Source organism: Hemitrygon akajei, unplaced genomic scaffold (assembly GCF_048418815.1).
Source record: "Hemitrygon akajei unplaced genomic scaffold, sHemAka1.3 Scf000080, whole genome shotgun sequence".
In the NCBI taxonomy this organism is placed as follows: Eukaryota; Metazoa; Chordata; class Chondrichthyes; order Myliobatiformes; family Dasyatidae; genus Hemitrygon; species Hemitrygon akajei.
This window is the reverse complement of record NW_027331966.1, coordinates 1,882,949-1,908,932: the sequence shown is the minus strand read 5'-3', so window position 1 is coordinate 1,908,932 and position 25,984 is coordinate 1,882,949. Positions and strand designations below refer to the sequence as shown.

The following is a 25,984-nucleotide window of genomic DNA, read 5'->3' as shown; positions in this document are numbered from 1 at the left end:
GTTGTTGACACAAAATGCACATTTTAATATTGATCATGACAAAATGTATTTTATATATCGTTAATGACTTAAAACATATTTACAGATTGTGACTGACAGAGAATCGTATAATTTGTGTTCCGTGTGTTATCTGAATGTACTTGCCTGTGATGCTGCCACAAGTCAGTGTTTCTCTGTACCTGTACCTTCCCGTACTTGTGCACTTGGCAATAAATTCAACAGGACCTGAGAAATCTCAGTGAGATTTGATTAGTGATGATCATCTTGGCAGCTCGGTAGGTCGAATGTATGAGACAGTACACTATTAAATGCAAAACCCTGAACAGTATCGATGATCAGAGGAATCTCAGACTCCAAGGAGGCGGGACTATGACGTCAGTCACAGGCTGACAGCGCTGACTGTGGACTGAACCATAAGAGAGAGAGAGAGCGATCTGCAGACAGGCAGTCAGCCAGTCTAAAGAGAGAAAGAGAGAGACTGGAAAAGCTGATAGCTTCAGTTAGTCGCAGCTGAGGCTTGGAACTCTCCTCTGCCCACAAGAGTGGGTTGATCATCGGTACACGGAACCACAACGAATGTGTGTGGCTGTCACTTCGTATAATCCATAGGTGTGGGTTTTGGAATATCTTGTGTTAACCCTTGCCTGGGTATGTTGTGTGGTAACCCCTGGAAGACGGTATTCCTGTGACAGGTCCACTTTCGCTGATAACTCGTATGTGGACAGATTCAACGCATAAGAACATCGTCGGCGGTTATTTTGAAGTAACGGCCTTTTCTCTACGTTTCACCCTGGATTACAAATATCTCTCTCCCATCATTTATTCCGTGGATTACTGAACTTTCCTACTTTACCATCTCAAGACTCTAAGCTTTGTTCCCTCACGCTCGATAGTTTGGGAATTATATTTACACATATGTACACATAACACTGTTAACTTTCCTTTATTTCATTAAGCTACTATAAGTAGATACTAATAAAGAGAATGGTTTTAACATCAAAACCAGACTCCAGTGCGAACTCCATTGCTGCTGGTTCGTTTCTAAAACGTTACAGTTCGTAACACAGTTTTATAACACTAGTTAGACCACATCTGGAGTGTTTCAAACAGTTCTGGTCGCCCCCATTCTCGGAAGGATTTCGGGGCTTTGCAGAGGGCGCAGAAGAGGTTTACCAGGACGCTGCCTGGATTAGAGGGCATGAGCTATAACGAGAGGCTGGACAAACTTGTGTTGTTTTCTCCAGAGCGGCGCAGGCTGGGGTGAGACTGGATGGACGTTTATAAGATTAAGAGAGAAATGATCGAGTGGACAGACGATATATTTTTCCTGGGGGTTGAAATGTCTAATACATTTAAGGTGAGAGGTGATGTGAGCGGCAAGTTTGCTTCTTTCCACAGACTAATGAGTAGCTGGAGTCTCTGCCTGGGTGGGGAGGGGGTGTCGCCAATCCTGACACGTGATCCCGTTTGCCCCTCCCATTTAACCGCAAATGGGCAGCATCTGCGTGTCTGTTTCCGAGGCCCCGCCTCCCGATGATGTACAATCTCTTCGCGCATGTTCACAATCTCCGGGTGGACGGTGTTATCCTCTCCGCTCAGAGCTGAAGTGGGTCGGCTGTGTGTTCAGGAAAGACTTTCCTCTCTTCCGTCGGGATCACTGTCTGCGGGCCAAAGATATCTCTTTCCCATCGGTGAGTATTGAGACCGATCCCGAGCGGGGAGATCCGATGTTGGCCGTGAGCCCCGAACTGAGGGCCAGGAATTCATTTGTTTCCCAACTATCTGGGCTCGTCAGAAATGTGTCGACTTCACTTAATCTGCATTGAACGATCCAAACCAGGAGCCCAGGCTGTCTGTTTCCGCAGAATTGAAATGGAAGTCCCGCCGACAGGTCACGTGAGGCTGTGTGCCGCAGATTCGCCCCGCCCTCCGCTTTGTGACGTGGTGTGATTTTGCCCACTGAGTGCCATTAACTTCCCCGAACTCGCCTCGCTTCCTAAGGCTCTTCACATTTGTCCTGGAGATTTACGGCTGTTGTGTCTTCTCCCGGAGTGGGGTGGGTGAGAAAGGAGAACGTCCCAGGTTGTGGGGATCTTTGATTTCACTGCCTGCTTTACCGAGGGACTGGGAAGTCTAGGGGGAGAATGGTTCGAGCCTCAGCCTGTTGTGTCCTTCAGCAAGGCATTTAGCCACACATTACTCCTGCACGTTCATAGCCCAGCGACGGCGGCCGGTCCAGTATGTACAAGAGAGGATCTGTAAACAAATTTCCTGAAATAGACCTGTTTTAACCTGGAAATGGAGTGATTGTATAACAGTAACGGAAGCACAACTTTTCCCTGTAAATTACCCTGGAACCGATTTGACTGTTATTCCTGGAAATGTGTACAGTGCAGTTGTTGCTAACAAGGCTTACAAGAATAATCTCAGGAATGATCGGCGTCATGTATGAGGAGCATCTGATGGTTCTGGACCTGTGCTCAATGGAGTTCAGAGGGACGGTGGCAGTGTGTGGGGATGTATGGTTAAGTAAACTTACCGAATGCTGAAAAGCCTGGATACAGTGGACATGGAGAGGATGTTTCTGTTAGACAGAGAGTCTGTGATCTGACAGCACGGTCTCAGAATAAAGTTGCTTCCCTTTAAAACTGAGATGAGAAACTTTTTTTTGGCCAAAAGATGTCTGATATCAATGGCTTAACGACATTATGGCCTGCTTGGACCTCGAAAAAATTCATTATTCAGTTCTTAATTCGGATCTAAAGTTCCATAAGGTCTGGGGACCTTTTATCGAGTACTTTCATAACCTTCCTCTTGACTAGGGTTTTTTTTTTCTTTTTTTTTCTTTTCGGTCCCTTGCTTTCAGCTCCCTCTTTTTTTTCTGGTAGCAGGCATTATTATCCTCTGTTGCTAAGTGTATTCACAGTCTGAGAGTTTGACTGTCCGGACTTATACTCTTTATACTGTGTGGTGGTTGGTCTGGTGTTGTTGTTTTTTCCTTGTGTTGTGGGGCTTGGTGAGGACACTAAGCTCACTTGTCTTTAATTTAGGTGCTTTTTTGTTAAAGTCTCTTCCTTTGTAGCATATTGTTATTGTATGCTTAATCTTGCACTGTATTAATGCTCCTCATTGGAGTTTGGGGTTTTTAATTTTGTAAAATGTTTTGAAAAACTAATAAAAAAAATTTTTAAAAAAAGATGTCTGATATGTGGAATTTGTTGCCGCAGAATTTGTTTGAGGCTGCCATTTGGGTATATTTGTGAAGATTAATATCCTGATGATTGCTGAGTAGCTTCAGGGTTACAGGAGGAAGGCAGAAATAGATAGATAGATAGATACTTTATTCATCCCCATGGGGAAATTCAACCTTTTTTCCCAATGTCCCATACACTTGTTGTAGCAAAAACTAATTACATACAATACTTAACTCAGTAAGAATATGATATGCATCTAAATCACTAACTCAAAAAGCATTAATAATAGCTTAAAAAAAAGTTCTTAAGTCCTGGCAGTTGAATTGTAAAGCCTAATGGCATTGGGGAGTATTGACCTCTTCATCCTGTCTGAGGAGCATTGCATCGACAGTAACCTGTCGCTGAAACTGAAATATGATTTTGGAATAAAAATCAGCCCTGGTTGAGTGGTTGAGTGGTGGGCAGACCAGATGGATTGAATCACATAATTCTGTTCCTGACTGAATGATGGCTCCTTCTTATCCCATATCGTTTTGTGACATGTGAGGGACAATAAAATATTGTTTACTGAGGTCATTACATCTGCCTTCAGTGTTTAAATTTCAGTGAGTTTTGTTCTTAGTAACATTAAGCAGAAATGTTTGGTTCTCCTTTTCATTGTTAATGTGCTTCATTATCTCTCTGGTCAAAGTTAGACCTGCACTGAGAGGTTTATTGGAAGAAAAACCCCAACTGGAGGCAAAGCACGACTGAAGACGAGGGAACAGCAACAAGTGAACCAGCCCGAGGATTGTGAGCATCAACTGGAGAGAACCCATCTGACTCGGAGATTCCAGTGAGTCAGTCAGGAGAAAGTTTGGTGAGTCTCATTTACTCAAACACTGGTCCTTTAGACATTACATACCTGTACAAAGGAAGGTAGGAAATAGTTGGGAGTGAGACTGAATGTGCCCAGAAGAACCAGTTATGCAAGTACCAGTCAGACCCAGTTGTGAAGAAGCCCCCCCCCCCCCAATATTCCCTTTAAACTTTTTGTCCTTCACCCTTAACCCATGTCCTCTGGGTTTTTTTTTCTCTCCCCGAGCCTCAGTGGAAAAAGCCTGCTTGCATTCACTCTGTCTATACCCATCATAATTTTATATACCTCTATCAAGTCTCCCCTCATTCTTCTACACTCCTAAGAATGAAGTTCTAACCTATTCCACCTTTCTCTGTAACTCAGTTTCTCAAGTCCTGGCAACATCCTTGTAAACCTTCTCTGCACTCTTTCAACTTTATTAATTTCCTTCCTGTAATTTGGTGACCAAAACTGCACACAATACTCCAAATTTGGCCTCACTAATACCTTATACAACCTCACCATAACATTCCAACTCTTATAATCAATACTTTGATTTATAAAGGCCAATGAACCAAAAGCTCTCTTTACTACCCTATCTACCTGTGATGCCACTTTTAGGGAATTTTCTATCAGTATTCCTAGATCCCTCTGTTCTAGTGCACTCCTCAGTGCCCTGCCATTTACCTTGTATGTTCTACCTTGGTTTGACTTTCCAAAGTGCAATACCTCACACTTGTCTGTATTAAACTACATCTGCCATTTTTCAGCCCATTTTTCCAGCTGGTCCAGATCCCTCTGCAAGCTTTGAAAACCTTCTTCACTGTCCACTACACCTCCAATCTTTGTATCATCAACAAATTTGCTGATCCAATTCACCAAATTATCATCAAGATCATGGATATAGATGACAAATAACAATGGACCCAGCACTGATCCCTGTGGCACACCACTAGTCACAGGCCTCCACTCAGAGTAGCAATCCTCCACTACCACTCTCTGACTTCTCCCATTCTCAATTCCCAATCAAATTTACTACCTCACCATGTATGCCTAGTGACTGAACCTTCCTAACTAACCTCCCACGCGGGACCTTGTCAAAGGCCGTACTGAAGTCCATGTAGACAACATCCATTGCCTTGCCTTCATCCACTTTCCTTGTAACCTCCTCGAAACTCTCTAATATATTTGTTAAACATGGCACAAAGCCATGTTGACTCTCCCTAATAAGTCCCTGTCTATTTAAATAATTGTCGATCCTATCTCTTAGTACTCCTTCCAATAATTTACCCATGACCGACATCAAACTTACCAGCCTATAATTTCCCGGATTACCTTTAGAGCCTGCTTTAAACAACAGAACAACATGAGCTATCCTCCAAATCTCTGGCACCTCACCTGTAGATAACGACTTTTAAATATATCTGCCAGGGCCCCTGCAATTTCAACACTAGTCTCCTTCAAGGTCCGAGGGAACCTGGAGATTTATCTACTCACCTCAAGATAGCAAGCACCTCCTCCTCTTCTATCTGTATAGGTTCCATGACCTCAATACTTGTTTGCCTTATTTCCATTGACTCCATGCCAGTTTCCTTAGTAAATTCAGACACAAAAAAACCATTTAACATCTCCCCAATTTCTTTTGGTTCCATACATAGCCAACCGCTCTGATCTTCAAGTGGACCAGTTTTATCCCATAACTATCCTTTTGCTATTAATATACCTGTGGAAGCTCTTACTATCCTTCACCTTGACTGCGAACGCTACCTCATTTCTTTTTTCAGCCCTCCTGATTTCTTCCTTAAGTATTTGTTTGCACTTTTTATACTCCTCAAGTACCTTCTTTGCTCCCTGTTTCTTATACATGTCATACATCTCTCTCTTCTTTATCAGAATTCCAATATCCATCGAGAACCAAGGTTCCTTATTCTTATTCACTTTGCCTTTAATCCTGAGACTTTGTACCCAGGGTGTCCTCATGGGCCATCCAGAAATGATTTCAGCTGGTGACAGCCCTGTTTTCCCCTGTGGGGTAACCCTCATGTGGAATCGGGCTAATGGTCGGACCTTCAACCAAGTGAGTCCAGTCTCCACTGTTAGTCTGGCCAGTTTACTCTTCAGAGTGCCATTGGCTCTTTCCACTCTGCCAGCAGCCCGTGGGTGGTGTACACAGTGGAATTGTTGCTTGATAGCTAGTTTGTTACATACTCCTTCATTTACTTTCACCATAAAGTGTGAGCCATTGTTGAACTCAGCATCTCTGGCTTGTACCTGGGAATTATTTCCCTTAATAATACCTTCACAACAGTCACAGCAGTATTAATGGTAGTTGGAATAGCTTCAATCCATCTACTAAACACATCTATAATAACTAAGCAGTATCTATAGCAATGTGCTCTAGGCAATTCGATAAAATGAACTTGTAGACACGAAAAAGATCCACCTGTCAAGGGAGTCGTACCCGGTGTGCAGGGTACAGGTTACCAACCATTCCCTCCTTTCCCAGGCGTGTACAATTATGTATATAATCAACCAATATTGGTAAAAACTGTGTAGGAACCCAAACCTGTCCCACTGGGTGATCCAAAAACCTAGGTCAGGGTCTTTCTGGCACCCCATCTGGGACCACAGTTTTCACTCCTCTTCAGAGGCATACCCCTGAGAAGAACAAAACTCGAGGTAGCTGTAGAGCGGTGAGTAAGTTCTTTACCAAGGTGGCATTACTAATGGGGTGGCCAGAGGAAGTCAGGAATCCCCATGTTCCCAGAGAGCCCTGTAGTCATGTACAATTCCAAATGCATAATGGGAGTCTGTGTAAATGTTCCTTTAGTCTGTTGCTGGGATACAGGCACGAGTCAGAGCAAACAGCTCAGCCTTCTGGGCAGAGACAGCTGCTTCAAAAGAGGCCTGTTCAATTACTTCACTGTCCATCACTATTGCATAGTCAGAATATTGTTATCCTGCTGGATCCACAAAAGAGTTTCCATCCTCATAAAACGTTCCCTCAGGCTAGAGGGGATAGTACAGAATGGATGGGAGAGTCTGTCTTTCTTTCACAGTGATCCAGACGGGCGAGAGGGAGTATTACAGAATGGATGGGAGAGTCTGTCCTTCTTTCACAGTGACCCAGACAGGCTAGAGGGGGTATTGCAGAATGGATGGGAGAGCCTGCCCTTCTTTCACAGTGATCCGGACAGGCTAGAGGGGGTATTGCAGAATGGATGGGAGAGTCTGTCCTTCTTTCACAGTGATCCGGACGGGCTAAAGGAGGTATTGCAGAATGGATGGGAGAGTCTGTCCTTCTTTCACAGTGATCCGGACGGGCTAGAGGGGGTGTTGCAGAATGGATGGGAGAGTCTGTCCTTCTTTCACAGTGATCCGGACAGGCAAGAGGGAGTATTACAGAATGGATGGGAGAGTCTGTCCTTCTTTCACAGTGATCCGGACGGGCGAGAGGGAGTATTACAGAATGGATGGGAGAGTCTGTCCTTCTTTCACAGTAATCCGGACAGGCTAGAGGGGGTATTGCAGAATGGATGGGAGAGTCTGTCCTTCTTTCACAGTGATCCGGACAGGCTAGAGGGGGTATTGCAGAATGGATGGGAGAGTCTGTCCTTCTTTCACAGTGATCCGGACGGGCAAGAGGGAGTATTACAGAATGGATGGGAGAGTCTGTCCTTCTTTCACAGTAATCCGGACAGGCTAGAGGGGGTATTGCAGAATGGATGGGAGAGTCTGTCCTTCTTTCACAGTGATCCGGACAGGCTAGAGGGGGTATTGCAGAATGGATGGGAGAGGTGTGGTGTGGGATGGGATGAAGATCATCACCGGATGCGTTGCAAAGCGGGGGGCAAACATAAGTGGAGATGTGGAGAAAGCGAACCAGCTGAACAACGTCTTCAATAGGTTCGACAGCACAATCTCATCCTCACCGCAGAACTCCACACCAGGCTTACTTCCCTCACAGGAAAATAGCCACTCACAGGAGACCTTGCCCACGCCCAGGATTACGGCTGCACAGGTGGAAGGTCAACTGAGGAAGATCTGTACCAGCAAGGCGGCTGGACCGGATGGAGTTTCCCCACGATTACTAAGGGCCTGTGCGACTGAGCTGGGAGAACCACTACAGCGCATCTTCAACATGAGTCTAGATCAGAGAAGATACCCAGACAGTGGAAAACATCCTGTATTGTCCCGGTACCGAAGAAACCACAACCAAAGGAGTTGAATGACTTCAGACCTGTTGCCTTGACGTCGCACGTCATGAAGACCATGGAGCGGCTGATAATACAGAATCTGAGGCCACAAACCAGGCACGCCCGGGATCCGCTTCAGTTTGCGTATAAGGAGAAGGTGGGAGTGGAGGATGCTATCACGTATTTGCTGCACAAATCACTCTCTCACCTAGAGGGGGTCAGTTGTGCTGTGAGGATTACATTCCTTGACTTCTCTAGTGCCTTTAACACCATCCAGCCCAAGATCTTAAGGCACAAACTAATGGAGATGGGAGTAGACTCTCACATGGTGGATTGGATAGTGGACTACTTGACAGATAGACCTCAGTATGTGCGGTTGGGAGACTGTAGGTCTGACACGGTGGTCAGCAGCACAGGAGCGCCGCAGGGAACCGTACTCTCTCCGGTCCTGTTCACCCTGTACACATCAGACTTCCAATATAACTCGGAGTCCTGCCATGTGCAGAAGTTCGCTGATGACACGGCCATAGTGGGGTGTGTCAGGAATGGACAGGAGGAGGAGTATAGGAAACTGATACAGGACTTTGTGATATGGTGCAACTCAAACTACCTGCGTCTCAATATTACCAAGACCAAGGAGATGGTGGTGGACTTTAGGAGATCTAGGCCTCATATGGAGCCAGTGATCATTAATGGAGAATGTGTGGAGCAGGTTAAGACCTACAAGTATCTGGGAGAACAGTTAGACGAGAAGCTAAACTGGACTGCCAACACAGATGCCTTGTGCAGGAAGGCACAGAGTCAACTGTACTTCCTTAGAAGGTTGGCGTCATTCAATGTCTGCAGTGAGATGCTGAAGATGTTCTATAGGTCAGTTGTTGAGAGCGCCCTCTTCTTTGTGGTGGCGTGTTGGGGAGGAAGCATTAAGAAGAGGGACGCCTCACGTCTTAATAAGCTGGTAAGGAAGGCGGGCTCTGTCGTGGGCAAAGTACTGGAGAGTTTAACATCGGTAGCTGAGCGAAGGGCGCTGAGTAGGCTACGGTCAATTATGGAAAACCCTGAACATCCTCTACATAGCACCATCCAGAGACAGAGAAGCAGTTTCAGCGACAGGTTACTATCGATGCAATGCTCCTCAGACAGGATGAAGAGGTCAATACTCTCCAATGCCATTAGGCTTTACAATTCAACTGCCAGGACTTAAGAACTTTTTTTAAGCTATTACTAATGCTTTTTGAGTTGGTGATTTAGATGCATATCATATTATTACTGAGTTAAGTATTGTATGTAATTAGTTTTTGCTACAACAAGTGTATGGGACATTGGAAAAAAGGTTGAATTTCCCCATGGGGATGAATAAAGTATCTATCTATCTATCTATCTATCTATCTATCTATCTATCTATCTTTCACAGTGATCCAGACGGGCGAGAGGGAGTATTACAGAATGGATGGGAGAGTCTGTCCTTCTTTCACAGTGATCCGGACGGGCGAGAGGGGGTATTGCAGAATGGATGGGAGAGTCTGTCCTTCTTTCACTGTGATCCGGACAGGCTAGAGGGGGTATTGCAGAATGGATGGGAGAGTCTGTCCTTTCACAGTGATCCGGACGGGCTAGAGGGGGTATTGCAGAATGGATGGGAGAGTCTGTCCTTCTTTCACAGTGATCCGGATGGGCTAGAGGGGGTATTGCAGAATGGATGGGAGAGTCTGTCCTTTCACAGTGATCCGGACGGGCTAGAGGGGGTATTGCAGAATGGATGGGAGAGTCTGTCCTTCTTTCACAGTGATCCGGATGGGCTAGAGGGGGTATTACAGAATGGATGGGAGAGTCTGTCCTTCTTTCACAGTGATCCAGACAGGCTAGAGGGGGTATTGCAGAATGGATGGGAGAGTCTGTCCTTCTTTCACAGTGATCCGGATGGGCTAGAGGGGGTATTGCAGAATGGATGGGAGAGTCTGTCCTTCTTTCACAGTGATCCGGACAGGCTAGAGGGGGTATTGCAGAATGGATGGGAGAGCCTGTCCTTCTTTCACAGTGATCCGGACGGGCTAGAGGGGGTATTGCAGAATGGATGGGAGAGTCTGTCCTTTCACAGTGATCCGGACAGGCTAGAGGGTGTATTGCAGAATGGATGGGAGAGTCTGTCTTTCTTTCACAGTGATCCGGACGGGCTAGAGGGGGTATTGCAGAATGGATGGGCGAGTCTGTCCTTCTTTCACAGTGATCCGGACGGGCTAGAGGGGGTATTGCGGAATGGATGGGAGAGTCTGTCCTTCTTTCACTGTGATCCGGACAGGAGGGCTGACTTCATGGACTGAAATTGCCCAGAGATGGGGTATCACATCTTGGGTTCGGTCACTGTTGAAAGAATGTCTTACCAGATGTCCTATTTTCACCTCAGACTCCTTCCAGTATCGGAGTTGGCCCACGACAAAGTCTTGCCAGTCTCCCTCGGTGATGGAGGCCTGTTTCGTCAGGGTGTAGGCAAGGAGCCCTAGTCTCTTTGGCTTGAAACCAGGGCAAACCCTGAAGGTGGTATGGGGAACCACCAAACCTGTCTGTCGCCAAAAGAAATCTGGAACCTAGGCCAGAAATGCAATGCTGTCTCTTCCTTTAACCTCTCCAATCACCATGACTGGGAATTTCTGTCACTCGGGGGGTGCATAATATTAGCTTTCCTCAGTTGAGCACCACGTAGGGTCATAACACAGAGTCACATGAGAGCTGGCCGCTGGCAGAAGGGGTTCAAATGTACTGGAGTCCAGATAAAGTGCTCACCACTGGGAGGTCAGAGGAAGCTATCAGTTGTTCGCAGTTCCAGCGTGATATCCTTGTCCGTGCTTCTCGACTTCCAACGGACAGTGCAAGTCTCTCCCTACGAGATTACACCCCCGTCTGGTGGTGACAGTAAATGAAACCTCACACTGGTTCCCCTGGAATTCCACCTGCGGTGGCTGGGTACGTGAATACGTATGTTCCGTGCCTTCGAACACAAATAGAGTGATTGTAGCGTCTGATAGCTGGAATCCCTTTTCCGATACTATTTCCTGATCGAGAGTGGTTGTGGTTGCCCTCATATCAATCATAAACGGAACTGGAATTCCAGCAACTTGCAATATTACATTGGCCTCTTCCTGAGGGTTGGCACTCATGGTTGGAAGCATCTTCTTGTCAGTTTCTGAACGGGTTGTTGTCCCCACCTGTCCCTTGGTAGGTTTTTGTTCCCATTTCTGTTCCTCAGATATAGCCCGCTCGCGTCCTTCTTCCCGCTGAGCATATTCACCTTTAATATTAGTTCCCATCGGGGTTGATTGGAATTCAAAAGTTGGGTCCTAATGATATGTCAAAGCTCGTCGCATTCGATTTCGGTCATTGTCAGGCCAATCCATATTATTTGTTTTAATCATGTTGGCTAACTTAGTTGGTAAGCATTGGAGCAGTAGGGCATTGAACTGGGGGGACAGATTCCCATCATTAAAGGCTTGGTCTCCTGCGAAGGTGCCGTAGCAGGCCATAAATCGCTCTCAATAGTCTGGTCCCCATTCCCCAGGCTTAGGTTTGCATTCAGGTACTTTAGTGATGTTTACAGGTTGCTGGAGAGCCCTTTCCAAAGCTTGAATGATCTGGTCCATCTGTTCATTCTCATTATGTTTTCCCGCCTGTAACTCCTGATAGGTTTGGTATCTCAATTCTGTCTTCCATTTCTGCCCTTAGCAGCTGAGAGAATCATGCAGGAGAGACCGAATAAATCTTGCAGAGTCGCATTAAACATTTGTATAGTACTGTGGACACACTGAGCAAACTGTGCTGTTTTTTCTTTTCTATCTGGGGCCTGATTCATGATCATTTTCATTTCTTGAGGCTTCCAGGGTGCATACACAGGAATCACTGAGGGCTGTCCCTCCTCCTAGTCCTAGGGGGAGCATTTGCTACTGCTGTTCAGGAGGATTTAAACTAATGTGGCAGGGGGATAGGAACAAGTGCAGAGAGACAGAGGGGTGCAAAATGAGAGTAGAAGCAAAAAGTAATAAGGTGAAAAGTCAAAGTGGCAGGCAGTAAAATCCAGGGCAAAAATCAAAAAGGGCCACTTTTCAACATAATTGTATAAGGGCTAAGAGTGTTGTAAAAACAAGCCTGAAGTCTTTGTGTGTCAATGCAAGGAGCATTCGTAATAAGGTGGATGAATTGAATGTGCAGATAGTTATTAATGAATATGATATAGTTGGAATCACAGAGACAAGGCTCCAGAGTGACCAAGGATAGGAGCTCAACATCCAGGGATATTCAATATTCAGGAGGGATAGACAGGAAAGAAAAGGAGGTGGGGTAGCGTTGCTGGTTAGAGAAGAGATTAACGCAATAGAAAGGATGGACATTAGCCTGGAGGATGTGCAATCGACATGGGTAGAGCTGCGTAACACTAAGGGGCATAAAACGCTGGTGGGATTTGTGTCCAGGCCACCTAACAGTAGTAGTGAAGTTGGGGATGGCATTAAACAGGAAATTAGAAATGCGTGCAAAAAAAAGAACAGCAGTTATAAATGGGTGACTTCAATCTACATATAGATTGGGTGAAACAAATTGGTAAGGGTGCTGAGGAAGAGGATTTCTTAGAATGGGTGCGGGATGGTTTTCTGAACCAACATGTCGAGGAACCAACTAGAGAGCAGGCCATTCTGGACTGAGTATTGAGCAATGAGGAAGGGTTAATTAGCAATCTTGTCGTGCGAGGCCCCTTGGGTAAGAGTGACCATAATATGGTGGAATTCTTCATTAAGATGGAGAGTGACATAGTTAATTCAGAAACAAAGGTTCTGAACTTAAAGAAGGGTAACTTTGAAGGCATGAGATGTGAATTAGCTAAGCTAGACTGGCAAATGATGCTTAAAGGGTTGACGGTGGATATGCAATGGCAAGCATTTAAAGATTGCATGGATGAACTACAACAAGTGTTCATCCCAGTTTGGCAAAAGAATAAACCAGGGAAGGTAGTGCACCCGTTGCTGACAAGGTAAATTAGGGATAGTAAATTAGCCAGAAAAAGTGGCATAACTGAGAACTGGGAGAAATTCAGAGTCCAGCAGAGGAGGTCAAAGGGCCTAATTAGGAAAGGGAAAAAAGATTATAAAAGAAAGCTGGCAGAGAACATAAAAATTGACTGTAAATCTTTTATAGATATGTGAAAAGAAAAAGATTGGTTAAGACAAATGTAGGTCGCTTACAGTCGGAAACAGGTGAATTTATCATGGGGGACAAGGATATGGCAGACCAAGTGAATAACTACTTTGGTTCTGTCTTCACTAAGGAGGACATAAATAATCTTCTGGAAATAGTAGGGGACTGAGATGGAGGAACTGAGGGAAATACATGTTAGTAGGGAAGTGGTGTTAGGTAAATTGAAGGGATTAAAGGCCGATAAATCCCCAGGGCAAGATGGTCTTCATCCCAGAGTGCTTAAGGAAGTAGCTCAAGAAATAGTGGATGCATTACTGATAATTTTTCAAAACTCCTTAGATTCTGGATTAGTTCCTGAGGATTGAAAGGTGGCTAATGTGACCCCACTTTTTAAAAAAGGAGGGAGAGAGAAACCGGGGAATTATAGATGGGTTAGCCTGACATTGGCTGTGGGGAAAGTGCTGGAGTCGGTTATCAAAGATGTGATAATAGCACATTTGGAAAGAGGTGAAATCATCCGACAAAGTCAGCGTGGATTTGTGAAAGGAAAATCATGTCTGATGATTCTTATAGAATTTTTTGAAGATGTAACTAGTAGAGTGGATGGGGAGAACCAGTGGATGTGGTATATTTGGATTTTCAAAAGGCTTTTGACAAGGTCCCACACAGGAGATTAGTGTGCAAACTTAAGCACACTGTATTGGGGGTATGGTATTGATGTGGATAGAGAATTGGTTGGCAAACAGGAAGCAAAGAGTGGGAATAAACGGGACCTTTTCGGATTGGCAGGCAGTCAGCAGTGGGGTACTGCAAGGCTCAGTGCTGGGACCCCAGTTGTTTACAATATATATTAATGATTTAGACGAGGCAATTAAATGCAGGATCTCCAAGACTGCAGATGACACGAAGCTGGGTGGCAGTGTTAGCTGTGAGGAGGATGCTAATAGGATGCAGGGTGACTTGACTAGGTTAGGTGAGTGGGCAAATTCAAGGCAGATGCAATTTAATGTGGATAAATGTGACATTATTCACTTTGGCCTACTCCTGCATCTATTTTTTATGTTTCTATGTGTGGAATATTAAAATCTCCCACAATCACAAACTTGTGCTTACTACAAGTATCTGCTATCTCCTTACAAATTTGCTGCTCCAATTCTCGCTCCCGATTAGGTGGTCTATGATACCACCCTATAAGTGTCACTACACCTTTCCCATTCCTCAATTCCACCAAAAAAGGCTCCCTAGACGAGCCCTGTAATCTATCCTGTCAAAGAACTGCTGTAATATTTTCTCAGACAAGCAATGCAACACCTCCCCCTCCTGCCCCTCCAATTCTATCACACCTGAAGCAACGAAATCCAGGAATATTTAGTTGCCAATCACACCCCTCCTGCAACCATGTTTCTCTAATAGATAGATAGATAGACCCTTTCATATTTCCAGTTATCAATCCATGCTCTAAGCTCATCTACGTTTCTTACAATGCTCCTAGCATTAAAATAGATGCATTTAAGAAACTCTCCACCTCTTCCTCTCTGTTTATCCCTAACTGTGCAAACAACTTTATTATCTCTTTTTTCCTTTTCCCCTACATCTTCGGTCTGAGCGCTCCTACATCAGGGAGGAAGTTCAAATGATCTCCGTGTTAAATGTTTAACCATCACGGTGACTGAAGACAGCTGCAGGTTCATGAGGGACTGTTACTGTCAGATTCTGCAGTTCTTGCGGCTGCGCATCGCCCCCAGGACTGAACCCTGGTCACTGAGCATTGGAGGAGTCTGTTCTGCTGATGTTAGCCTTAAACTAGACTGGCATTTAATATTGTGTATCTGTGAAAGATAAATCAGTTTGTATCAAATCCCATGTCTCAGGTACTTACAGTCTCTACCACACTCACAATGTACACAAGAAACGCCACTCGGCCCATCTTGTCCCTGCCCATGTTTCTGTTCCATATCAGTTTATGAAAATCTATCCCTGCCGTTCCCCTCTCACTCTCCCTGAGATGACAGGTTGCAACTAGTCACCTCTCCATGGGATAGGAGATTTCCCATAAATTTCATAGAAACATAGAAATCTACAACACGTTACAGATACTTTGGCCGACATTGCTGTGCCGACCATGTAACTTACTCTAGAAACTGTTTAGAATTACCCTGCCACATAGCCACCCATTTTCCTAAGCTCCATGTACCTATCTAAGAGTCTCTTAAAATACCCTATTGTATCCGCCTCCACCACCGTCGCTGGCATTCCACACACACACCACTTTGTTTAAAAAACTTAGCTCTGACATCTCCTCTGTACCTACTTCCAAGCAGCTTAAACCTATTCCCCCTCGTGTTAGCCATTTCAGCCCTGGGAAAAAGCCTCTGGCTATCCACACGACCAATGCTTCTCGTCATCTTATATATCTGCATGATGTTCTGCAGGGTGAATAAGACGATGAGCTCACTGTTGTTTTGACGTTCTCTCTCTCTCGATCTCTCTCAGTAAAAGAACCTGCGGTCTCGTAACACAATGCACCTCTAAAGTCTGACAGCAGACTAGCGAGTGAATCTTTGATGGTGCAGAGTCAGAAACCAAAGTGTTGCCAGCCAGAGTCAGGGCTTTGGGGCTGCAGAGAGAGATGGGGTCTAGAGTTTACCAGGAGGAGGAGGAATCAGACCAGCAGGATGTGGCTACAAAAGAAAGATTAGAAGCATTTGGAAACTGGTTGATCAAAAAAAAAGGTGGTTAATTTCTGCAAAATACTGATGGAAATCAACAGTCAGGCAACAATTGTGGAGAGGAATAAATAGACAACGTTTAGGCTGAGCCCCTTCAGCATGCCTAGACTGTGTACTCCGCTGCTTAGTTGCTACCTGAACTGCAGAGTTCCTCCAGCGTTCTGTGTGTGTGTGCATCTCTGTATTTCCAGCAACTGCAGAATCTCCTGTGTTTTATAACTGCATTTTACTTTGGCATTAGATACACATTGATATTGAGTATATTGCTTATGGGAGCCGCTTTCTGCGTTAAAACAGCTGCAGATTTTTCTATACACACGAAAAAAAATGAGGTATGGACATTGAACCGGTGCTTGCAGAAATGTTTAATCACACCGTGATTACCCATAGGGCCATGTGTTAAGAATTTCGCCGGCGCTGAAGCGCCAATGAAATGCACAGGCATCAGGCTGAGGACGTCCCTGAGTTTCACGCATGCGCGCAGTACACAGAAGGCCTTGAAAATGTCGGTTGCAGGTAAGAGTGATTCTCCATGTTTTTATCTTAAACATCGACTTCGGAATAATTCCTGTGAATTTCGGACACCGTGACCCACAATACCGGGACAGTCCTGCCCTCTTCCCTCTCTCTCAGCCCCACGATCCGTACACGGGCCCCAGGGAGCTTCTGGCTGATGAGGGAATGGGAACCGATGGATCTCTCAGAGAGAGCTGAGCTCCAGCTTTCTAAATGCAAGGATTAGGAACTCGGAGAAAGGGAACAAAATCTTTTACATCACCAGTTGAGAAAATCACCTTTGTTTTATCTCCAATAACAGACAAGAGAAAATCTGCAGATGCTGGAAATCCAAGCAACACACACAAATTTCTGGAGGAATTCAGCATTCGTACTCTTTTCCATAGATGCTGCCTGGCCTGCTGAGCTCCTCCAGTATTTTGTGTGTGTTGCTTCCTCTACCTCCTCTTGCTCTGGACTTTTCTACCCGTGAGAACATGTTTTGTCCCATTCTGTCTGGGGACGTAATGATATCAAACACCTTTGCCCTGGGCAACAAGTAGCTTTCACATCACAAATGTGCCAGACTCCAGTGAGACAGAGAACTGCCCTTCCCTTCATATTCATTGGGATTTCATTCACTGAGTTCACCACCGTCAGTCATCGGGGGAGGGTTCAGGGGGAATATTTATGTAGAATACAGAAACTGGGGATGCCTGTTTGCATTTTGGTAATGCAAGAGTTGCTGCAAAATTTGCAAGTGGGAAGAAGTGGAGTGATATTTGGAAATCTGACTTTTTTTAGTGTAACTTAGCAAGCTAACCACATATGGACAATATACAAAAACTTTGGTGAGAAAATCCTTCATTACCCGTTCCAGGCCTGCTACATAGGTTCTGTGAGAGTGCAGATGAACTGGATCGAACCCAGAGGAGATCAAAGTTCCTATTGACAGTGATTTGCTAGCTGTGAAAATGAATACCTCTCTATATAAAATTCACTGTGCACATCTTGTCACTGGGTAAAAAATGCACAGTATATGCAGACTGATTATTACAAATTAGAGGGAATATTGGAGGGAAGGAGGGGTGACCTCCAATGGCCCTGATGCCCTCACCTACAACATGTGCATCCAGCTGCAGCTTGTAACCCTGCACTTCAATGAGCTGGAATTTGAAATGGATGAATTCTAAATCATCCAGGAGTTGGAGGTGTTGATAGATATGACAGGCAGGGAGGTGAGTTACACCCAAGGTGCAGGACACAGGAAACTGGGTGAGAGTCAGGAAGGAGAATGAGGTTAAATAGCCATCGCAGAGTACTCCAATGGCCATGCCCAGACAACAACAAGTGGAACACTTTAGAAACTGTTGGGGGGAGGAAAGTCAAAGGGCTGATAAGTGTATTTGTTAGTTAGGGGAACAGAACAACAGGCAACTAATATCTTAGTGGTAAGGCTTACTAGAGGTAGTGGGGGTTGGGGCTGATATGGTTAAAGTAAGTTGTAGGGGGAATGGGAGCCAGAAAGACAGAACAGATAGTGGAGATGGTGAATTGAATTGACTTTATTATGCACATCCTTCATATGGATGAGGAGTAGAAATATTAACGTTACATTACTGTCTAAATGTGCTATGTGTAATTGAAATTGATTTATAATAATTAGTTTGTATATAGGACAGTCAAGAAAGCAGAGAAATCAATTATTCAGTCTGATGGCCTGGTGGAAGGTGATGTCCCGGAACCTGTTGGTCCTTTTGCTGTGGTACCGGTTCCTGGATTGTAGCGGCAGGAACAGTTTGTGGTTGTGGTGAATTTGGTTCCTGATATCCTTTGGGCCCTTTTTATAAAAAATCCATACCCCTACCATCCAGGCTCCCATCCAAACTTCTTTTAAACGGTGAAACCGAGCTCATATTCACCACTTGTGCTGGCATCTCATTCCACACTCTCACAACCATTTCAGTAAAGAGCTTTTCCACATGTTCCCATTAAATTTTCACCTTCCCCACTTACCCCTGACCTCTGCTTGTCATCCCACCCAACCTCAGTGGAAAAAGCTGCTTGCATTTATTTACCCAATCTTCTCCCTCATCATTTTGTATACGTCTGACAAATCCTCAAAGCGATGTATAATTTCCGTATTTATGTTTAGAACTTTTTTAGGTGTATAAGATGATGAGGGGTATTGATCGTGTGGATAGCCAGAGGATTTTTCCCAGGGCTGAAATGTCTAACACGAGGGAGCAGAGTTTTCAGGTGCTTGGAAATAGATACCAAGGGGATGTTGGGGTCAGTTTTCTACACAGAGACTGGTGGGTGCATGGAATGCACTGCCGGCTTTTTCGGTGAGCGTGTTTCAGTTACTGTGGGGCCAGGCAGCTCAGTGGGAACAGGGAATAATACCAATGGAGAGAGTCAAACTGAGCCAAGTCACAGATTGGCGATGGCAGAAATGCCCCATTCTTATAGAGACAGGAAGAACATCAGACAGTTTGATGATCATTCCAGATACCAGCACTGTGCCCAGTCAGGAGATGATTTCTCTCACCAACTTGGGTTCAACCTCACTGTAACAGTGTAATGTCAGATCACACCTTGACAACTCAAGTGATCTCATCTGAAATGTTGTCCTAAACCCATTGATGGATTTTGTAAATCTTTTTACAGGTTAAAAATGACAACGAATTTGTCTACGGGAATCCCGAACACAACACACCAGTTTTGCTGTCTCTGTCCAGATACTTAAGAAGAGGAGCAAGCGATTCACACAATCATCCTTCCTGCTCAGACTGCGGAGAGGGATTCACTCGATCATCTGACCGACTGGCACGCCCATCATTTCAAACAGGTGGGGAACCCATTCATCTGCTCAGAAAGTGGGAATGGATACAGTTGGACATTTCATCTGAAGGGACATCACCAAGTTGACACTGGGGCAAGGCCATTCACCTATCCTGTGTGTGGGAAGGGATTCAGTCGGTCTTTCCACCTGTGGACACACCAGTCAGTTCACACTGGGCAGAGGCTGGTCATCTGCTGAATTTGTGGGGAAGGATTCACTCGGTCATATGCCCTAATGGCTCATCAGCGAGTTCACACCGGGGAGCGGCCGTTCACCTGCTCAGAATGTGGGAAGGGGTTCAATCAGTCATCTCATCTGAAGGTACATCAGCGAGTTCACACTGGGGAGAGGCCGTTCACCTGCTCAGACTGTGGGAAGGGATTCACTCAGTCATCCCACCTACAGAGTCATCAGCGAGTTCACACTGGGGAGAGGCCATTCACCTGCTCAGACTGTGGGAAGGGATTCACTTGCTCATCTGATCTGAAGAAACATCAGCGAGTTCACACTGGGGAGAGGCCATTCACCTGCTCAGACTGTGGGAAGGGATTCACTCGGTCATCTTTTCTGAAGGTACATCAGAAAGTTCACACTGGGGAGCGGCCATTCACCTGCTCAGACTGTGGGAAGGGATTCATTCTGTCATCTGAACTGAAGGTACATCAGCGAGTTCACACTGGAGAGAGGCCGTTCACCTGCTCAGACTGTGGGAAAGGATTCACTCAGTCATTTAAACTGAAAATACATCAGCGAGTTCACACTGGAGAGCGACCATTCACCTGCTCAGATTGTGGGAAGAGATTCACACAGTTAGCCCACCTACGAGCACACAGGTCAGTTCACACTGGGGAGAGGCCATTTACCTGTTCATACTGTGGGGAGGGATTCATTTTGTCATCTCAGCTATTGAGCCACCAGTCAGTTCACACTGGGGAGAGGCCATTCACCTGCTCAGACTGTGGGAAGGGATTCACTCAGTCATACACCCTACTGGTTCACCAGCGCCTTCACACCGGGGAGCGGCCGTTCACCTGTTCGGACTGTGGGAAGGGATTCACTCAGTCATCTAAACTGAAGTTACATCAGAGAGTTCACACTGGAGAGAGGCCATTCACCTGCTCAGACTGTGGGAAGGGATTCACTTGCTCATCTGAACTGAAGGTACATTGGAGAGTTCACACTGGGGAGCGGCCTTTCATCTGCTCAGAATGTGGGAAGGGATTCATTCAATCATGCAATCTGAAGGTACATCAGCGAGTTCACACTGGGGAACGACCGTTCACCTGCTCAGACTGTGGGAAGGGATTCACTCGGTCATCTGAACTGAAGGTACATTGGAGAGTTCACACTGGGGAGCGGCCGTTCATCTGCTCAGAATGTGGGAAGGGATTCATTCAATCATGCACTCTGAAGGTACATCAGCGAGTTCACACTGGGGAAAGACCGTTCACCTGCTCAGACTGTGGGAAGGGATTCACTCAGTCCTCCCACCTACAAGCACACCTGTCAGTTCATACTGGGGAGAAGCCGTTCACCTGCTGAAGCCTGAATTATACCTCTGCGTAGACGCTATGCCGTTGTGAGCATTTCTACTTGTGAGTTCGTGTGTCTGCGTCGCTCTGCCAAAATGCTAGTTGGTGTTGGGGTTCTGTGCTACTGTGTTGATTTGACTCGTGTTGAGTTGGGAACAATGGCGACTGCTGACTACGTCTTGTTGGAGTTGGAGCTAATCAATGTTGCAGAAGTGTTACTTCTTTTGAAATTACTGCAACGCAGAAAAATGACAAGTTTTCCCATTACTTTGTGCAGTCCGCGATGTCCAAAGCAATGTTGGTGGAAATTTCTTTGCACGATTTTGATGCCATTTTCAAGTTTTTATTGTCTGCCAATGAAGAGTCGTGCACATGTACATATTTTCTGACTACCTCACCTAACCTCTCCTTGATGTGGTCCACCTTCCAACTTCAAAGCGATAGGAAATGCATAGGAGGAAACTGGCTGCTGCCAAGTGGACCAATCACAGTTCTTGCAGTCTGTGTTGCCGCGACGTGTAGCTACATTTTTGGGAATGTGCGCGTTAGGCTACATTAGGCGAAGGACTCTCATGGAGGCGCTACATGGAGTAGGTTGCATTCTGGCTTTGCTCCGTTCATTTTAAATTTACTTACCACCCCTTTAATATCTTTATCAAAGTGTTTATAACACTTTTATATATTTGAATTTTAATCGACTGAAATGGCTTACAGAGGAAGAAAGTCATTAACCGAAGGCAAGGGAACCGGCAGTGAAAATGGAAAGAAAGACGATGTCTTTGAACAGCCTAAAAAGTTTCAACTTACTTTACTGGCTATCTAGAATCTTTTGGATGAAGAACTTGATGAAAGATTTATTACCTTGGAATTATGGTTAAAGGAGAGCGAAGGTACATTGGCAACACTTGAAAAGAAGAACGAAAAACAGTAGCGGCAAATTTCAGAGTTTATTAAAGCTGGGAAACAGAGAGATCGCAAATTGAATTCTTTGGATATGAAATGAAGTTCAACCACTCAAACCCTGGAGCAGAACAAAATCAAGATTACTGATTTGGAGAGTCGAAGCCACAGACTGAATTTGTGAATAGTAGACTAGTAAGGACGTTGAGAGCCGGGATCTTACTCAGTTTTTTTCTCAATTCTTCATCTCATTTTTCAATCTTTTTTATTGGTTTCCAAATAAAGAATATACAAATTGGAAGAGGAGTTTAACAAGTAGATAATAAAAAAAAAACATATAAACAGCATATAATGTCAAAATCAAATAGATAAAATGCTTCCTCTGGAATAATCCCAAAAATTGCTGTAAGTGGATTACGTTGAACATCCGCATCTATAACTTTAGATAATATTCCAAACACATCCCACCAAATATTATTTAAACTTAACACATGAACAAAACATATGAGTTAGAGTAGCCACTTCTGCGTTACATCTGTCACAAATAGGGCTTATATTAGGAAAAAATATGTGCCAATTTATCTTTGGACATATGGGCCCTGTGTACTATCTTAAAAATTCTTAATGGAGGTCTTTGGCTCGGAGGTATTTTCTTCCCTTCCTGCACTCAACCGCACACATCGGGCGCTGAAACCAAAACCACGTCATGTAATTCTTCGATGTCACAATGTGAATACTAAGGAGCACTTCATTCGGATTGCTCATCAGAAAGGAGTTACTGAGCATGAGAATCTTAAGTTTCATTTTGTTGAAGATTTTTGTCCTGAGGTGATGCAAGAAAGATTGCATTTTAAAATGGTGATGTCAGAATTATATCAGAGGAATCTTTGTCCAGCATTGTTATATCCCTTTCACCTAAGGGTTGCTCTGCCCAATAAATCATTCAAATGCTTTAAATCCGTGAATGAAGCAAAACAATTTCTCAAAGAGGTAAGCTTGAACGCAGATGTCTAATGTTTTGAAGATCAACATTTGAGCTTGGATGTCTCTGAAATTTACCATTCCTTTATGTCTGTGTGTATCTGGTTTATTAGTTAACAGCCAGCTTATAGATTTGGACACTTTAGAACTTTGCCCTTGGGTTGATTACAGTTGTACTGTGTTTTGACATTCGGATGTTTATGATGTTTCCATGTTAAAGTTTCTTTCTTTTTCCTTCATTGTTTTACTTTTTTTATTTTTAATTGTTTGCTTTTGAAAATCATTATGACTTTGATATGCTGATTATTTCCTTTTTCTTGAAATATTATTAAGATTGTATTTTGTGTCATTTTTTAAGACCTTTTCTTTTAAAATGGTCTGCAATTGGCTGTTTTTCTCTAACATCTGCTTGACATTCCTCTCGTAATATTTTGACTATGGGTGGTTTGTTTTTTATTTTTTTAAATTTGGAGATCTGCCTCAAGGGAGACGGGGGTAGGGAGGTTCTTAGATAGTTGTCTGGCTGTCTATTGGCCAGGTGTTCGGTCTTTGTGGGTGGGGTGGTAGGGCTATTTTTAGTCTAGTATTTTTCTTTTGGGCTGAATTGAAACTACAAAAATGTCTGTATTGTCGTAACTTCTGTTTCCTCTTTAAACTATTTTCCCTCCTCCTGATTCGTGAGTTTCCTATGCATTGTGGTTAACCCTTTACATACTACATTGTTTATTTAAGGAAAATGGATATTATTAATTAATTTTGTCATTATTAATTTTGTTTCATGGAATACGAATGGTTTGAATCATCCAATTAAATGGAAGAAGATTTTTAGAGTTTTTCATAGACTGAATGCTCAGATTATTTTTGCGCAGAAGACATGTGAGTAAGGAGGATAATCAGCACTTATTTAGGTTTTGGAAATGCCAACAGTTTCACTCTAACTCATCGACTAAGGTGAAAGGTGTTTCTTTTTTTTATATAGACTCCTAGATTTCATTTGTTCACTATGATACAATTTCAGACCAATATGATAGACTTCTATTAAACACCGGTTAACTTTATAACAATAAATTAGTTTTGGTTAATATTTATGCACTTAATACTGACTATCCTGAATTCCTTAAGCACTTTTTTGCATTTCTTCCCAATTTAAATGAATATATGGTAATAATGGGTGGAGATTTTAATTGTTGTCTGAAACGTATGATGGATAAGTCTGTGCCTAATCAGGTACTTACAAACAAATCTGCTATTTTTATTAATTCCTTCTTAGTTGACTCTGGAATTTTAGAAATTAGGAGGTTTTTACATCCTAATGAAAAAGAGTTCTCTTTTTTCTCATGTATATCATAATTACTCTAGATTCCTTTACATCTTTATTGATTTTCGATTAGTTTCATTTGTCACTGCCTATGAATATGATACAATTGCCATTTCCGATCATGCACCTTTGAAATTATCAGTTAAGTTAACTGATGTAACCTTTGGTACTAAACAATGGCGGTTCAACTCTATTTTACTTCAGGGCTTAAATTTTATTAATTTCATTAAAGGACAGATTGCCTTTTTCTTTTCAACTAACTCAACGGAAGAAATTTTCAGTGGGATATCACGTGATGCCTTTAAAACATATATCCGAGGGTAAATTATTTCACACTCTGCTGGATTGAAGAATCAAATTAATAATGAAATACGTACATTGGTTGATAAGATTAAAGAAATTGATAGAAAATATTCTATTGCTCCCAATTTGAAGCTTTATAAAGAGAGAGTTGAACTTCAGATGCAACATCATTTGTTATTAACATCCCCGATTGAAAATCAGTTACTTAAAACTAAGGGTCATTTTATATATTTGGTGACATATTAGGTAAATTATTGGCTAACCAATTAAAAGCTGCTTTGGCAAAACTTCAGATTAATAGGGTTCGTAAACGGATGGTACTTTGACGGTTGACCATGATGAAATTAATTTTTTTCAAGAATTTTATACCAATTTATACCAATCAGAATTTCCTGATGATTCTACCATAATGCATGAATTTTTAAGGAAATTAAATATTCTGAAATTATCAGTTGATGAACGTTTAGTATTAGACACACCCATTACTGAAGAGGAAATAAAGAATGCAATTTATTCATTGAATTCTGGTAAAGCACGTGGTCGGGATGAGTATACAGCTGAATTTTTAAAATCTTTTTCCGATTTACTTTCTCCCTGGTTAGGTAAAAATTTTTAAAGATGCTTTATTTGTATGTAAGTTACCACAAACATTTTATGAAGCATCTATTTATTTAATTCCTAAAAATGATAAAAATCTCACTGAATGTGCATCAGATTTGTGATATCTTTGAGAATGTTGAATCTAAAATCCTTTCTCAAATATTAGCAATTAGATGGGTGAAGATATTGCCACAAATTGTCTCCAAGCATCAGACAGGATTTATTAAAAATTATTATACACATTGTAATGTTTGGAGGTTAATGAACATTGTATAGACTACTTTATCTAAGACTCCAGAACGTGTTTTCTCGCTCGATGCCGAGAAGGCGTTTGATACATTTGAATGGGAATATTTGTTTAAAATTCTTGAGAAACTTAATTTTAGTCCAAAATTTATATCTTGGATCCAATTGATATAACATATACCTTTGGCTTCTGTTTCACTAATGATCAGAGATCCCCTTTCTTTAGGCTTTTCCAAGGTACTAGTCAAGGCTGTCCTTTGAGCCCCTTACTATCAGATATTAGCCTGGAGACCTTGGCAATTGCTATTCGTGATTCACCCAGTATATTTGGTGTTACTCATGGGAATGGGACGCGTAAAGTATCACTATATGCAGATGACCTTTCGCTATATTTTTCTAATCCAGAGAAATCCATTCCTGCAGTAATAACACAACTTGCTCAGTTTAGTAGTTTTTCTGCTTATAAACTGAATCTTAATAAAAGTGTGCTCTCTCCATTAAATATGCAAGTCTCAATTTATAGACAGTCACCATTTAGATTGCTTGCTGATTATTTTATTTATTTGGGTGTTAAAATTACTAAGAAGCACAACGATTTATTTAAAGTTAATGTTTACCCTTAATTGATC

At 43.3% G+C, this 25,984-nt stretch overlaps 2 protein-coding genes across 3 annotated transcripts in view; both read left to right on the top strand.

Annotated features, from left to right (window-relative positions):
• Positions 1–25,984, top strand: part of LOC140722565 (NACHT, LRR and PYD domains-containing protein 3-like) — an 883,504-nt gene that overhangs the window by 724,811 nt on the left and 132,709 nt on the right. The window lies entirely within an intron of this gene.
• On the top strand, positions 1,561–25,610 carry LOC140722574 (uncharacterized). 2 transcript variants are annotated; one of them, XM_073037288.1, is made up of 4 exons: positions 1,561–1,691; positions 3,886–4,053; positions 16,526–16,651; positions 19,301–25,610. In XM_073037288.1, exon 4 carries the CDS (start codon positions 19,710–19,712, stop codon positions 21,015–21,017), a length of 1,308 nt encoding a protein of 435 aa, XP_072893389.1. In that variant the 5' UTR covers positions 1,561–1,691; positions 3,886–4,053; positions 16,526–16,651; positions 19,301–19,709; the 3' UTR covers positions 21,018–25,610. The 2 variants fall into 2 exon arrangements, with proteins under 2 accessions (XP_072893389.1, XP_072893390.1); XM_073037289.1 differs by lacking the exon at positions 16,526–16,651.

Coding starts and splice junctions, on each gene's coding strand:
- LOC140722574 (XM_073037289.1), top strand. CDS start 19,710: ATGGCTCATCAGCGAGTTCACACCGGGGAGCGGCCGTTCACCTGCTCA.